The sequence below is a fragment of the Syngnathus acus genome, chromosome 15, assembly GCF_901709675.1.
Source record: "Syngnathus acus chromosome 15, fSynAcu1.2, whole genome shotgun sequence".
Taxonomy (NCBI): domain Eukaryota; kingdom Metazoa; phylum Chordata; class Actinopteri; order Syngnathiformes; family Syngnathidae; genus Syngnathus; species Syngnathus acus.
The window spans coordinates 13,374,436-13,389,520 of record NC_051100.1 but is presented as its reverse complement, the minus strand read 5'-3'; the positions used below and the strand labels follow the sequence as shown (position 1 = coordinate 13,389,520).

Genomic DNA, 15,085 nt, shown 5'->3' with positions numbered 1-15,085 from the left:
AGCAAACATCCCAGCTAACATTCACACCTATGGGGGAGTTCTCATTTTTGCGACCAAGTCTTGAAAGTAAGGGGAACCCATAGTAGACAGAGAGAGCCCACGCAGGCACAGGGAGCCCAGAGAGAGAGAGCCTGGCTTTGAACCCACTACCCGCGACATCTGCACTGTGAGGCGGATGTCTTCAGCGGCATGCACCCACAGCAACACAAGAGAAATGACGATGATGGACGAAGCAAAGGGAATTTGAAAAAAAACGCACATTTATACCATTAAATATTGTCTAATTGCAAAATAACGGGCACACCGTAACGCCACACACACACACACACACACACACACACACACACACACACACACACACACACACACACACACACACACACACACACACACACACACACACACACACGCGATATATACATATGCATATATACATATCTGCAGATATATATCATATATACAGGACTGTCTCAGAAAATTTGAATATTGTGATAAAGTTCTGTATTTTCTGTAATGCAATTAAAAAAACAAAAATGTCATACATTCTGGATTCATTACAACCCAACTAAAATATTGCAAGCCTTTTATTATTTTAATATTGCTGATTATGCCATACAGTTTAAGAAAACTCAAATATCCTATCCCAAAATATTAGAATATCATGAAAAAGTATACTAGTAGGGTATTCAACTAATGACTTGAATGGTCTAATTAACTCGAAACACCTGCAAGGGTTTCCTGAGCCTTGAAAAACACTCAGTTTGGTTCAGTAAACTAAATCACAAGTATGGGGAAGACTGCTGATCTGACTGCTGTCCAGAGGACCATCATTGACACTCTCCATCAAGAGGGTAAGACACAAAAAGGAATTTCTCGAAGAGCAAGCTGTTCACAGAGTGCAGGTTCAAAGCACATCCACAAAAAGTCTGTGGGAAGGGGGAAATGTGGCAGGAAACGCTGCACAACCAAGAGAGATGACCGCAGCCTTAACAGCATTGTGAAGAAGAGTCGCTTCCAGAATTTGGGGGAGCTTCATAGACAGTGGACTGAAGCTGAAGCCCAGGTATCAAAAGCCACTGTTCACAGACGTGTCCGGGAAATGGGCTACAATAGCCGTATTCCCATGGTCAAGCCACTTCTGAACTCAAGACAACGGAAAAAGCGTCTCACTTGGGCTATGGAAAAGAAGCACTGGACAGTTGCAGAGTGGTCCAAAGTCCTCTTTTCAGACGAAAGCAAGTTTTGTATTTCATTTGGAAGTCAAGGCGCCAGAGTCTGGAGAAAGGCTGGAGAGGAGCAAAATCCAAGTTGCTTGAAATCCAGTGTAAAGTTCCCAGTCAGGGATGGTTTGGGGAGCCAGTCAGCTGCTGGTGTTGGTCCACTGTGTTTCATCAAGTCCAGAGTAAATGCAGCTGTGTACCAAGAGATTTTAGAGCACTACATGCTTCCGTCTGCTGAAAAGCTCTATGGAGATGATGATTTCCTTTTCCAGCATGATCTGGCACCTGCCCACAGTTCCAAAACCACCTGTAAATGGTGTACTGACCATGGCATTACTGTCCTCGATTGGCCTGCCAATTCCCCTGACCTGAACCCCATAGAGAATTAGTGGGGTATTGTGAAGAAGAAGCTGAAAGACACCAGACCCAACTATGCAAATGAGCTAAAGGCCGCTATTGAAGCATCCTGGGCATCCATAACACCTCAGCAATGCCACTGGCTGATTGCCTCCATGCCACGCCGCATTGATGCAGTAATCCGTGCAAAAGGATTCCCAACCAAGTACTGAGTGCATTAATGGACATTTTCAAATGTTTGATTTTGTTTAGCTGTTTTAAATCTTTTTTTACTTGGTCTGAGGAAATATTAAAATTTTTTGAGATAGGATTTTTGCATTTTTTTAAGCTGTAAGTCATACTCCGCAATAATAAAAGGCTTGCAATATTTCAGTTGATTTGTAATGAATCCAGAATGTATGACATTTTTGTTTTTTTAATTGCATTACAGAAAATAAAGAACTTTATCACAATATTCTAATTTTCTGAGACATATATATATATATATATATATATATGTCAGTCAACTCTTTTGAGTGGACGGACGACTGAAGTGGGTCTTGGCGCCCCCTCCTGGCAGAGACACATGACCACCGGGGAGAAGCAGGATGAGCAAACGCAACCACTTGAAGATAAAGTGACAAGCACGGCGACACAAAAGCGGATGTCACATGAAAATAGATGGAAACATGTTTTGTTTGTATTTCATTCCTTGATTAATGGAGGGAAACAACGACAAATAATTCAATTATTACAATAATCGTGGTATATTGTAAAACACAAATCGAATACAAGTATTTCTGGGATATCTGGCAGCAAAACCACAAACAAGAAGTTTTTGTCACGGTTCCAGTCAGCCCGGCAGTACACCGGCCCTATTTACAAATATTATAAAACAATCTGTAGGGCACTACACAAGAAAACACAATCATGTCGAAATACAACAACAGCAACAAAAATACAGTACCACATGGCAATACGAAACCACGCAATGCCATCACAAAAAGCATATAGAGCCATGTGATGATCGGGCAGCGCGCACCTGTGTATGATGAACCTTACTCAGTTACGATGAACCGCACTCACTGAGGCCGGGCGACGAAGCCTTAAATTATGTTTATTCCCACTTGCGATGAAGGCTTTGTACACAAAATCAAGGGCAGTTTATCGACCACATTATTTTCAAAATGTAAAATAAAAAGGTTTTACAACAAACTCCTGCGCAACGTCAGAGTTCCACAGAGTTCTGATTCGTCTATGGGGACGCGTGCCCTCAGCCCAATCATTTGGGGGTGTAATGTCTGTACGGGTGGGCGAAGCTCCCCAGATTTCTGTAGTCAGCCCCCTCGAGTCCATATCCACCGCCCAGTCCTGGCATGCGGAGGCCCAGGGGCGCCCCGGCATAGGCCAGGCCCCGGTAGAGCCCGTGAGCACGCTGATGCTGGTGCCGGTGAGCGCTCGCCGGGAGCAGCACGGGCTGAGCGTTCCGGCCTGGCGTGTCAAAGGCGAACTCAGGCGGCGGGCCGCTGGGCTTGGAGGGCGTCGACGTCAGCGGGTCAGAATCCAGTGGCGCCGGCGGCAGAGAGGTAAGGGCGGCATAAGCTTCGGCGGCGGCGCCCGCAGGCGGGCCGCTCAGGGACGCGAGAAGGGGCCGTGTCCAATCGTCTTTGAAGATCTGCACCGTCAGCGTGGACACGAGTGGCAGCAGACGATTGGTCACGTGCGCCAGGACCAGCTGCTCGTTGGCGTCCCGGCGGATGCGCACGTGGGCGGAGCCCGCCTGAAAACACAGCGGCCGGGCAGTGTGAGCACCTCGCACTAACCAACCCACTCGTTCACATTTTGCAACGCTTGTTACATGTTCAACATTGTTATACGAGGTCATGTGACACGTCACAGGTTACATGTGGTCCCATGCTGAATGAATCGCTCTAGTTTCACTTTTTTTATTTTCATTTTTCTTTGAAGAAAAATATGAATGTCCGTTTTCAAATCAACTGTAAATATCAAGCGTTTGTCTTGCACGTACGCACGCACGCACGCACGCACACAAACAAACAAACACACACACAGGCACACACAACTACACACACGATCCCTGGGGGGCATCGGGCACTCAAGGATCAAATGAGTTTGGACAAATGCTCTGTTAGCAGTCGACCAACTAGTTTGTGTACACACACTGAGCGACATCTCGCGCACGGACATGCACATGCACACACACACCAAGCAGCACAAGCCCTTGCACCAACCACACACACAGAAGAGTGCGCCCCTGCAGACCCCACGCACACACGCACACACACACAAAGCAGGACAAGCCCCAACACCAACCACACACACAAAGACTGCTGTTGCCATGAAAACCAGCGACAAGGATGTACACAACTTTACGCTCTTGAAAAATATCACCCCAGAAACTGAAGCGTTAAAGGCAGCGCAACAATTTTTGGGGGGGGGGGGTCAGAAAAAAAGGGGGGGGGGGGAAGACAGACAAAAAGACTTTGAGACAAAACGACAATCAAAGTCAAGTGAAGAAGCAGAAAGTACCAGAGATCCAAATCCCAGTGTCCAGAAATGTTCGTTGCGAACTTCCAGCACGCCGTCAAGCGTCGATACCTGATTGGACGCAGAGACGAGCAGTGAGCCAATTGCATCTTACTGCCGAGTACGCACGGTTGCGCACGTGGGACTGACCTCTCGAAGCAGCTTGTCTAACTGGCCGATGACGTGAGAGGGCGTGGTCTGCGGGGAGACAGTCACATGATCAAGAACAACGCCAAGGAGGACAAATGTCGAACAGAGCCAAAAAGAAAAGGCTCAGCAAGAACGAGAGTCGTAAAAGAAAAGAAAAAAAGCTTTTAAAAGCCAGTCAATCAAGTCATCCTGCATATTAGCATATATCTTCAAATAACTTGCAGGCAGAAAGCAAGCCATGCCTGACACTGAGTTACCTGAAGCAGCACTTTGCCGCTGTAAACACTCATGGGGTACATGGTGCCAAAGGTCATGAGGGCAATGGCCACCGCCGACGCTGTGTCCACCCCCTTGTAGTCACTGCGAGCACACACGCACATGCACACAGCAGGCGTCAACCAGGCCCGGAGCGGGCGGTGCGGCAAAGGCTTGCGCTGCCGGGAAAGCTCCTACTTGATCTCGATGAGCATGTAGGTCACACAGAGGGAGAGCGCCCCCGCCAGGTTGATAAGGACGAAGGGGTTCATGCGAGGCAGCAACACGTTGCTCAGGCCTGGAATCACGCCGCACAAACTACACACACAAGGACAGTCAAGTTTTCCCCTTTCAAACCACATAAGAGGGAACAGTCTTTGATTTGGGAATGTATCTTTTGGAGACAAAAAAAGTCGAGGAGGCTGATTTAAAGACATGAAAGAGGGGGAGCGGCCGAGCATCGGCGAGTTTTCCCCGACATCCTCCCTGCAGGGCAACTCCGTCATGTGCCACAGGGCCTGCAAAGGTTTGGCGAGATATTGAAGCAAAAGACTGAACCTCGCATTCACCGGCAGCGTGGGGGAGGGGGGGGGGTGATTGCTGTAGGTCATTCGGCTCGTTTGGACACATAGGTGCATTGTCAAAGCACTGCTGGTGATTGCGAGCTTCACCTCAGCCCAGTCTTGCGCTTCAATATCTTGCCAGACCTTTGCAAGCCCTGCGGCACATAACTGAGTTGCCCCGCAGCCCTGTGGCACGTGACCAATATCGCACTCGCGCTGCAGAAAGTAAGCTGGCACGTCCTGCTCGCTTGGCCTCACTCAGCCAATCGCAGCTCACTTGTGTGTGTGTGTGTGTGTGTGTGTGGGTGGGTGGGGGGGGGGGCATGATCCTGTTAGCGAGAACAGTGTGGGGAAACGTGGGGAAAAAACACGAAGTTGGAGACGACGAACAAGACGAAAGCAATTAGCCTTCGCAATGAAAGAGACACAGAAAGATCGGTAAAGAGAAAGCGATGGGGCCATAGAAAAAGCTTGCCATCAAAAGCAGAGTGATGGAGAGAGAGCTACATGGCGAGATGTCGAGAGAGAGAGCGCGAGTGGGGCCGAGAGGCGTCGTCACCTTCTGCTCAGATCTGCCACGTGCTCCTGAAGCCAACTGCTGCTGGCCGCTGCAAAAAACACAAGGACACTTTCAATCTTCACCTTTTACAAAAGATTTGGCCTGGGCTGCTTTCAAGGCATATTGCAATTTTAACACGCCATCAGTACAAGATGAGATGCGAAACATTGGCCACTTTTCATCTTTGGCCATAGGAGCGTTCCCTTCGTGTCCCGTCCTGCTCTGTGCGTGTAATACAAAATGTTAGTGTGTGTGAGGTTGGTGGGGGTGAAAGGGCAAGTGGATGGCTGTTTGTTTTGCCAGGGTGAGTAAGTCTAAACAAACATTTGAATGTAGTGACTTATTTATGATGTGCATGAAGGAGAGGGTCGCTCGCCCAGCGTGGGTTGGCGCAAGTCCCGCCCGTCAGCTCGTCCGCCCTCACCCACTCAACCCCACCCCCCTACCCATGCGGCTGCCGACGCCCCCCGGGCACAAAACAACATCCCTACTGTCTGGAACATGGTTGCATAACACACTTTTAGTCTTGCTCTATCTGAGACGGGGGGGGGAGAGAGAGAGAGAGAGAGAGAGAGAGAGAGAGAGAGACAGACAGACGGACAAAGAAAGTAAGGTTTCACCCCCCCATCCCAAAATGTCAGATGTTAAGTGATGTTGAGACTGCTCACAACGAAAGAGTAGGCAGCTGAGAGATGCGCGTGCGTGCGCGCACACGCTCGCTGACCTCATTCATAAGTACATGTTCATCCACAGAGAAGGAAGAAGATGGAAAAGGGGATGATGGACAGGGAGCTAAGAAAGTCTCATGCAGTGAAAATGAAACAGCGCAGAGCAGAACGTTAACACGAATGCCACATTGGAACCATTAAAAAAAAATTGCCAAGTGAGCAATTGAGCCACTTTGCGCTCAAGCAGTATCTGCCGAGTGAGCCAAATTTGTTTTAAAAAATGGGCTAATATTAAAGGAAAAAAAACACAATTTGTCAGAAGCTCAGGAACACAGCTCTACTGGGGGGGGCGTCAGTCATTATGGAGGGCAGCGCATCTCCCCAATTTAGTACAGTGTAATCATCAGTTGTGGCGCATTTTCAGCCAGGACCTTCAAACATCTCACAATTGACTTTACAGGGTCTGTCAAGAACAAAAGTTAAATGATTGCGCTTCACTTGTGAGGCAGAGGATACACCATGAGTGTGGACGTACCTTGGGACACACAGGCGAAGGGTTTGTTGCGCACAGACATGAATGTCAGCAGGTTGAAGAAGAGCGCCACAAAGGTGCCCACCAGCAGGCGCCCACTACAAACGCATGCACACGCACACACACACACACAAAACTTTGAGCGCGGCAAGCAAAGAACGTGCTGAGGTCGGGGCGGGATGACGAATGGTTTCCTCACAGCCATCAATTTGGCTCGACCGCTTTCCAAGTGCTGGTGCGCTCGTGAGTGCATTCTCACTCACACAAACGGGGAGAGGGGTAGGCTGGCCGTGCAAACTCGAGTGATTCTTGCGCAAAGGCTAGCATCGTCTGCCAAGCGGGCGCTTGCAAGGCTCCTTTCAGGTTTTTATGGATTGCATAATTTGGAGCCAAATATCAAAAGATCTTTTCACACTCTTTGTAAAAGAAGAAAATATGATTGCGCTCGTTCCTTTGAGTGCCCAATGACCGCGAGGGCTTCACGCCACACAGCATTTTCAGCTTCAGGTCTCGTTCGGCCCAACAGCAGCACTGTCTTTTCTCGCCGGTGTTCCGTTTTCTGACACACAAAAACCAGGGACTCACGCCTTTGTGGCTAAACTAAGGCAGGCGCCAACGGTCAAATGGCGAACTTTGTCTTCTGTTCCAAGTTGCCGCCAACTCGGCCGCCTCTTCTAACGGTTGTCGTTGCTCGCTGCGCTAGAAAAGATTAGCGACGGCTTTGAGAAGCTAAAACTCGGCGAACCTTAAACCATCTCCTGTGACCAGATTACAGGAGCCAAGCACCAAACACGAGGCGCGCACCGCTGTTCTTCCCTCTCTCGCCGAGCCGATGCTATAGGACGGTGCGATTGACGGACAGGTGCTGACGTGGGGCGGCAAACCTTCTCCCTGTTTGTTTGCCCTCTAATCTCGCACGAGCGATTGTTTGGAGCTGAAGTTTTAGGCTCCTAACTGGATTGTGCCGAGTGATTAGTGGAGCCAAGTGGGCACTTTTATCAGCGTGCGGGCACGGGCGTACAAAACTAATCCCTTCAAGTCACTTTGCAGGCCGCATACAGTATCGAGGGGGTAGATGTCACTCACAGTGCCCGTCCATGAAAAGGAGGAGGAACTACTCACGTGTGGACTTCCGGCTGCTCCATGAAGCGCTCGACACTGACAAAAGACAAGAGAAAAGCTGCATCACAACATAGCCACTCGCATGCCGCTTGAGACGCGTGCTTTCGCTACCTTCCTGACGCCGGTGGCGACGGCGCCGATTGCGGCACGTCAAAATCTGACCAAATGTTTGCAACGAGTGCTTGTCGGCAATGGAGAGCGACGGAAGACACATTGCCGGCGTTTCGGCCTGGCATCTTGACTCTGAGTTCCTTCCTATTTACTGCGGCACATTGGTGTTTCCATTGTCAGCCCGCAGGCGGCGTTCAAGAGCGGGGAGGCTACCGCTTGACTTTGCTTGATTTTGCGCCTCGATTTTGTCAAATCATTGAAATTTGGGAGGGTTGTTCACACTTCTCTCTGGTGGATCAAAATCCAGAACATTTCACTTTATGGGCATATTAAAGTAAAAAAATCCGCTTTTATTTTGAGGCCATCTCACCTAGTGTGACTTTTTGTGTGAGAGAGAGAACGGGAGCGAGGGACGGTGAATTGGAGCCATTGAAACACGACGTAAATCAAAGCAGACAAGGTGAGAACTAACGGGGAGAACATTGACACAAATGCGCATCGACACCACATGGGTGCACTTGTTGACAACACGAACCACGCGCCTATCTCATCTTCACCGGCCATATCAGGGTTGGTTGTAGACATCTGCTCCCCACCAGCAGGAGGCAGCGTATTGAGTACTTGAACATCTTTGGCCCCTGATTGGGAGGGATGGACAAACGTGCACAATTCTCTCATCTTTCTCCACTCCGTTAAGCAAACATTTTGCTTTTGACAAAATCCCCACCCCCACCCATGGCAGCCGGACAAAGATCACAACTTTAAAAGAGTCCCAGTGGGGAACAGTACACTGTGTCTGCAGTTAAGATTAGGGAAGGGGGGGGTCACATGAAGGTCAGTTAAACTATTTCACGCCGGGCTGTCACAATGGGAACCAGCCACTCATCCCTGCGTGCTGGAAAGTAGGGAATGTTCGAGTTGATGGACCAACTCATACTCGACGTTATCTTCGTCGGGGTCCTGGGCCACCACACGTGCACGACAGGACATCCAGGACCGGCCGAAGCCGGTGTGTCCAAGTCCTGAGAGGTTGTGACTTGCACATGCACGCGTGTGGCCACTCCTTTTCTGGAGCGTGTGCAAACACTGCCCACCCAAAATATCCAATGGCCAGATGGGCCTCGATCCATTTCTCGAACTCACGGGCCGACTGCGTTCTCATGTTACTAGTGAAGCTGACACCCGCAGAGCAACGTCATTGGTGGTACCTCAGGTAAAAAGTTGGAGAACCACTCAAGCCAACCATTACACGGAACAACAGTTGAAGGCCAAAGCAGTGAGGAAAGGGTCCAATTGTTAGACTGACAAAGTGGGATGGGGGACACCCTGCCCCGTGTGAGGGCAATAATAGAAGAAGACAGTTGGACAAATGTTTGGTGTTGCTTTGGAAATAAAAAATAATTGAAATTTTAATGAGGGAAGACAGAGTGGGGGCAACATGAACAAAGACATGTGAGCGACTTTGAATCATCACAAACGCTTCATCACTCCGTCAGTCTGTGTGCTTGTGAGTGCGGCATACACACCTCTCCTTGAGGATGAACAAGGCTCCCAGCTGGATCAGCACAGTGGAAGCAAAAACGGCCAAAACCTCCAGACGGTCAAACCTGAACACAAGCGTGTGGTGTATTGACATGGTCAATAATGGCAACAAGCCCCGCCCACTGAATGATGCCAAACACACGTATGCTCTTTTGACTCACCCAAAGGAGAAAACCTGGCTGGGCTTCTTCATGCTCACCCAAGAGCTGATCAGACACGTGATCAAACTACAAAACAAAGCAAAACAATGACATTGTCTATGAAACAAAGGCGAGAAGGGGAAACACAAAGTTGGACGTTGAAGCGGAAGAAGGCTGTGGGAAGACGGTCATGAGCCGTGTACCCCTCCTTCCGAAGTTTGTAATTTTTCAAAGACATCAGGGTTAGTGGTGCTGATAATGTCATGGTGCAGATGCTGTCACCATGGCGTCATGGTGCTGATAATGTCACGGTCGGGCTCACCTGAAGAGTTCAAAGATATTCAGGTAGGTGTAGGCTGTCAGAGCTGAAACACAAAACATGTTGTTATTGCAATCATCTTCTACTAGTCATAGAAAGAAAACTGCAGTGGCGCCTTGAGATGCAAGCGAGTCGACGCACAAGTTGTTTCGAGTCACCGGCAGCTGCTTTGCCTGGCGAGCACTGCATGGTGGCAGGGAGCTCAACTGGCTTGCCAATAAAGATGCGACACTTTGCCAATCTTTCCACAATTGTTCCAAAAGGCCTTTCAGTGCGTTTTGAATAATAAAAGCCCAAAAACAAAGTACAGAAAGGCTCCACGAAATCAGCCGCAAAATTTAAAGTCAACCTCTTATATTGACCCCTTCGTGCTAATCCTCTCGCACGACCAGTGAAGCTCATCCTTTGCGAGGCTCTTGGGACTACATACGGGGGATCCTGGCCTAAAATACGCATCAACCTAAGGTGGCTGCGTCAAAATTCTATTGAATGAGGTCAGTGATGTCCAACGTTAGCGCGTGTTAATTTTCCTCATTAAACCACAAGCACGAGCAGCCAATCAGACACCTTGTCCTCATCCAGTATACTTTTGTCCAGGGATGGGCAACTGGTGGCTTGCATGAGAGGCTCCTTGATTCTTCTTTTTTTTTTTTTTTTTTTTGTTGGTTTTTCAAACAAACCTAACAAGCTCTATGGTGCGTGTGGTCCAATTGTGCCCCTCCCCCAGTAGCACCAAAAAAAAAAAAAACATAGAAGCCCATCCTTGATTTAGTTATTCGGAATCCGCCTGCCTGCCTGCCTGTCTGACTGTCTGTCTGTCTGCGTGTTCTGCCTGACTGTCTGAGCTCACGGGCAGCTTGCAGTAATCGGACGCAGCGTCGGGGGATGAGGAGAGCAGATTAGAGCGGCTTTGTGCCGAGAGGAACATTTTGTTTCCCCAGCGCCGGTGTCCGTGTTGGCCAACCTGACGGTGCGTAATCCTGACAGAACGAGACCTGCCGAGACCCGCTCACGGACAGACGGCTGGACGAGACAGAGCGACAGAGCAACGCGAACAGGAGAGGTAGACAGATGGAGGGAGGCGGCACTGTGATGGAGGCCAGACAGACAGCTAGATCGACAGACAGATAGGCCTGCAGTGACACCGAGAGGTCAGGACAACACCCACCCCCTCCCAAACCCCCCCCACACACAAAGAGTGAGGAGATGGATGTGCTAGACTCAGCCAATAAGTGCTTAGTGTGACTAGTTCCGGAAAATGGTAAACTGAGAGCGCACGTGCGCACACACACACACACACACACACACACACGCACACACTCACACACACTCACACAGGGTGGGGTACTTTGCAGACGTTGAAGCTTTGAGCCAACATCTGATCAAGTGCGCGCACACCCCAACAACCAACGCACCAATGCTTGTCCAGCTTTTTCATCAAAGTACAAACATTCAATCGACGCACATCATCACGCGTGCGCGCACACACACACGCTTGGGCGCTGCGGTGCTCGCTCGCGTTGTGATGAGAAGAGAAACAAGAGGTCGCGAGTGCGTCGTCGGCATCGATAAGAAAGCGTCTCATATCTCCGCTGCGGGATTTGAGAGGCAGCCGGTGGAGACACGTTAAACCCGCGATGGTATCAAATCAATGAAACTTGATCACGGCTACAAAAGTGCACACAATCGTTTGTCGGGGGTGGAGCTTATCTGGCACACAGGGATTCATCACCCAAATGCGTTCCTTCAACTATCGAGCAAATACTTATTATTATTCTACGGATGACTTGTGTGTATTTGGCATTAAAGTCGACTGGGCTTTTTTTTTTTTAATGAGCAGCTATTGGGGGCAGTTTTTCTTGTTAGATTTTGTGTCCTTCCTTACATGAAACACAAAGCCACGTCGTGGCAGTGTGGCACAAGAGACGCTCATACAACTATGATGCGGAGACGGAAGACCGCTGCCGCTCTCTCGGACTTGCCTCTGTTTCTGCTCAGGACAAAAACTTTGTCAAGACTGAGCACCCAATTTCCATTTGATAACAAACCGTCTCCCGAAAAGAGCTTTTCTCTTGACGCAAGTGGGAGTGAGTCCGCACGCTTGTTGAGGGGGACGGCAGTGTCAGGGAAGCTTTGGAGGACAGACAGAGGCGGGAGGGAGACAGCACAAACAGACACCGCTTACACACAACTCAAGTGTGTGTGGCTAACCCACCCGCACGCACACACAAGGTGTAAGTGACACAAAGAGGCGACTGTCGCTGTTTGTCAGCGTGGACACAAATGTGCCTAAACTGCAAACTTGCTTGTGTGTGTGTGTGTGTGTGCGTGTGTGTGCGTGCGCAGACAAAAATCTGCTGTCTTGTAAAGGACTCAAAGATGTTGTTGTGACTGCAAAATTTGATACGGGATCTCTGGCCAATACACACATACGCGCACGTGCACGCGTTCACGCACGCACGCGTGGCCATGCAGTTTTGTAGGATCATCATCAGCTTGCATTTCAGCAACAATGCAACGACAACAACTTTGCTTGAGCAGCAGTTTAACAAACACACAGACACACACAAACACACACACGCACGCACGGGCAAACAGGATAGATGAGAGATGGTGAATAGCAGTCTGAGAACGTTCCAACATGTCAATCCACGATGACCCCCGTGTGTGTCTGTGTGCGTGTCCGTACCCATGCTGTTGGTGGAACTGCACCAGACGAGCAGGCAGGCGCTGCAGAGCAGGTTGAGGAACCCAAAGAGCATGATCCTCCATGACTGCAAAATACAAAAAAACAAACACGTCACATTGACGTTCTATCACTTCACACGCGACACATGCACAGATGCTGGTCAGTGGCCAGGCTAATTTGTCGTCCGACTGATTGTGTCAGCACTCTTCCCCAAATATTAGAATTAACCGTAGTTTTGTCGATTAAACGCCGATATAGTCTTCGTTTGTAATGCAACAGTAAATGCCGTTCAGTGTGTGAGTCAGCCAAAAGGATGCCCTTGGCCTGTTGCTCCCCAACTTAAACAGTTAACATAAAGCAATAGAACCTGCACCAGGGTACAAGGCAACATGCATTGAAATGAGCTGTCAATCACACCGGTCATGTGACTTTGCCACCGACATCTGACCACACTTACCAGACAAACGCAACATGATTCACTCTTCAGCGTGATCTCATTTTTGCAAGCACGTGCACACGTACCCGTCTGTCAGACGTGACCAATCGGAATTCTTGTAACAGTTTTCCAGGAAACGACCTGTGTGTCTTCCTGAAGGGATGAATTGTGCCCTGCGGGAGGAAAACGTGACATTATTACACGCATTAGGGTGTATTCAGACCAGAAATGTCCTTTAGTCCGCTTGTTTGGTTTGGGCCAAAAGTGGACTAAGGGTGTATTCAGACCAGAAAAGTCCTTTAGTCCGCTTGTTTGTGCCAAAAGCGGATTTAATTTTTTTCGTTTGGTGCGGTTCTTATTCAGACTGTACATTTTGCAAGTGAAGTATATTTTTTAAACACATCCACGCTTGCGATGCTCTGTGCTCCCACTGGACAGCAATGACCAGGGCGGCATACAGAGCACAGACCCAGAACTGGAGGAAAACATGCGAATCCTACGCGCTGCATACCTGCTCTGCATATTTGTGCTGTTGGTTCGGATCTACGCTGTTTGTAATCACACCTGAAGCAAACCGCACCAGAGTTCGTTTGGAAGCGAACCGAGACCGCTTTAAAAAGTGGGTCTTGGTCCGGTCCTTTAATCCACACCGGGATTTGTTTGCGTGTATTCACACCTGCATAAAAGGTCTGGACTAGCATTAGAATCGAACCCTGGTCCTTTTAAAGTGGACCAAACAGTCAGGTCTAAATACACCCTTACATTTGAAATGCTGCAATCTTAAGAGGTGGACGAGCTGAGCAGGGAGCGCGACTTGTCCTACGTCGCCACCCAGAGGTGTGTTTGGAACAACAGGAAATGATTTGGACTCATCAGACTTGGAAGATTATCTCGAACATCACCTTCAAGTCATAGACTGAGAGATGCGAGCTGGGTGGAAATGATAAGAGAACGCCAAAGAGGAGCTGACGCTGAAAACAAGTGCTGCAGAATTCATTCGATTCTGAAAAGCTGTCTGAAATTGTGGCAAAAATCTAAGCAATCTTTTCATTTGGTAATTTCGATTTTGCACGAATTCATAAGATTGGCCGATTGGTCCCCAGTTGGGTCTGTTCTTTTGACTAATGTGAATGTTGAAAATGGCTGAAAATATGTGTTAAAGGCGCAACAAAAAATGCCTTTTATTGGGGGGGGGGGGTTAAAAGAAGCCAGGATGGCGAAATGTGAGAAATATGACAAACACTCACCAGGACGTAAGTGTCGTGCTTTTTCTTGTGCATCGGGGGCATTTCTGAAGACAGACACGCAAAAATCAAGATCCATCCTGAGAAATTACCTCTAAAAAGAGTCATTTGATCAGCTCGTGAAGTTGATAAAGTAATAAATTAAAACAGTGCTAACTTTTAAAGCGTTAGGCCACATAATGCAATGTTAAACATTGCCATTCAGTCCAACGTAACCTTAAAAAAAGTTAAACAACAGAAACAGGCAGCCAGCTGGTGTAGACGCAGTTAGCATGTAGCCTGTTAGCATAACAAACCGTGATCGCCGACGTTGATGACATCCACCGCCACCATGTCCGGTTTGTCCAGCGGTCCCACCTTCCGCTCGGTCACGCCGGACGGAACCACGTCGGGCTTGGGCCCCAACTTTCTGGGGTAAAAGTCGGCCACATTGTGGTAGGACGGCGCCGCCGCGGACGACGTGGACATTTGCAGCGAGTGCATCGTTGAGCGCTTCCGCTTCTTCTGCTTCGTCAGTCTCGTGAACACGAGGCGCCGGATTGTTATGCTGCCTCCTGCAGGTCAATAAAAAAGTACTTGAGCAAAACGCTCCTAAAACCTCAAAGGCTCTCGCAACACAAAAAGAGGTCAGCACGTTCACCCCAAAGGGTTG

The 15,085-nt window shown here is 48.9% G+C and overlaps 1 protein-coding gene across 1 annotated transcript; it reads right to left on the bottom strand.

The window, feature by feature from the left end:
* Positions 1–2,234: 2,234 nt before the first annotated feature.
* Positions 2,235–14,952, bottom strand: slc30a6 (solute carrier family 30 member 6). Its single transcript, XM_037272145.1, has 15 exons — positions 14,730–14,952; positions 14,437–14,480; positions 13,276–13,362; positions 12,754–12,838; positions 10,068–10,110; positions 9,767–9,832; positions 9,590–9,670; positions 7,953–7,988; positions 6,834–6,928; positions 5,631–5,679; positions 4,707–4,826; positions 4,511–4,613; positions 4,254–4,301; positions 4,107–4,175; positions 2,235–3,336 (listed from the first exon to the last, which is right to left on the bottom strand). Exons 1-15 carry the CDS (start codon positions 14,914–14,916, stop codon positions 2,839–2,841), a joined length of 1,611 nt encoding a protein of 536 aa, XP_037128040.1. The 5' UTR covers positions 14,917–14,952; the 3' UTR covers positions 2,235–2,838.
* Positions 14,953–15,085: the final 133 nt, after the last annotated feature.

What these genes read in the sequence shown, in the direction of transcription:
- slc30a6 (XM_037272145.1), bottom strand. Translation starts at nt 14,916, where the DNA reads ATGCACTCGCTGCAAATGTCCACGTCGTCCGCGGCGGCGCCGTCCTAC. An exon ending in CATCAACGTCGGCGATCACG is followed by an intron (nt 14,481 to 14,729) that starts GTTTGTTATGCT and finishes GTCTGTCTTCAG; the next exon opens with AAATGCCCCCGATGCACAAG. An exon ending in GCGGCAAAGTGCTGCTTCAG is followed by an intron (nt 4,302 to 4,510) that starts GTAACTCAGTGT and finishes GTCTCCCCGCAG; the next exon opens with ACCACGCCCTCTCACGTCAT.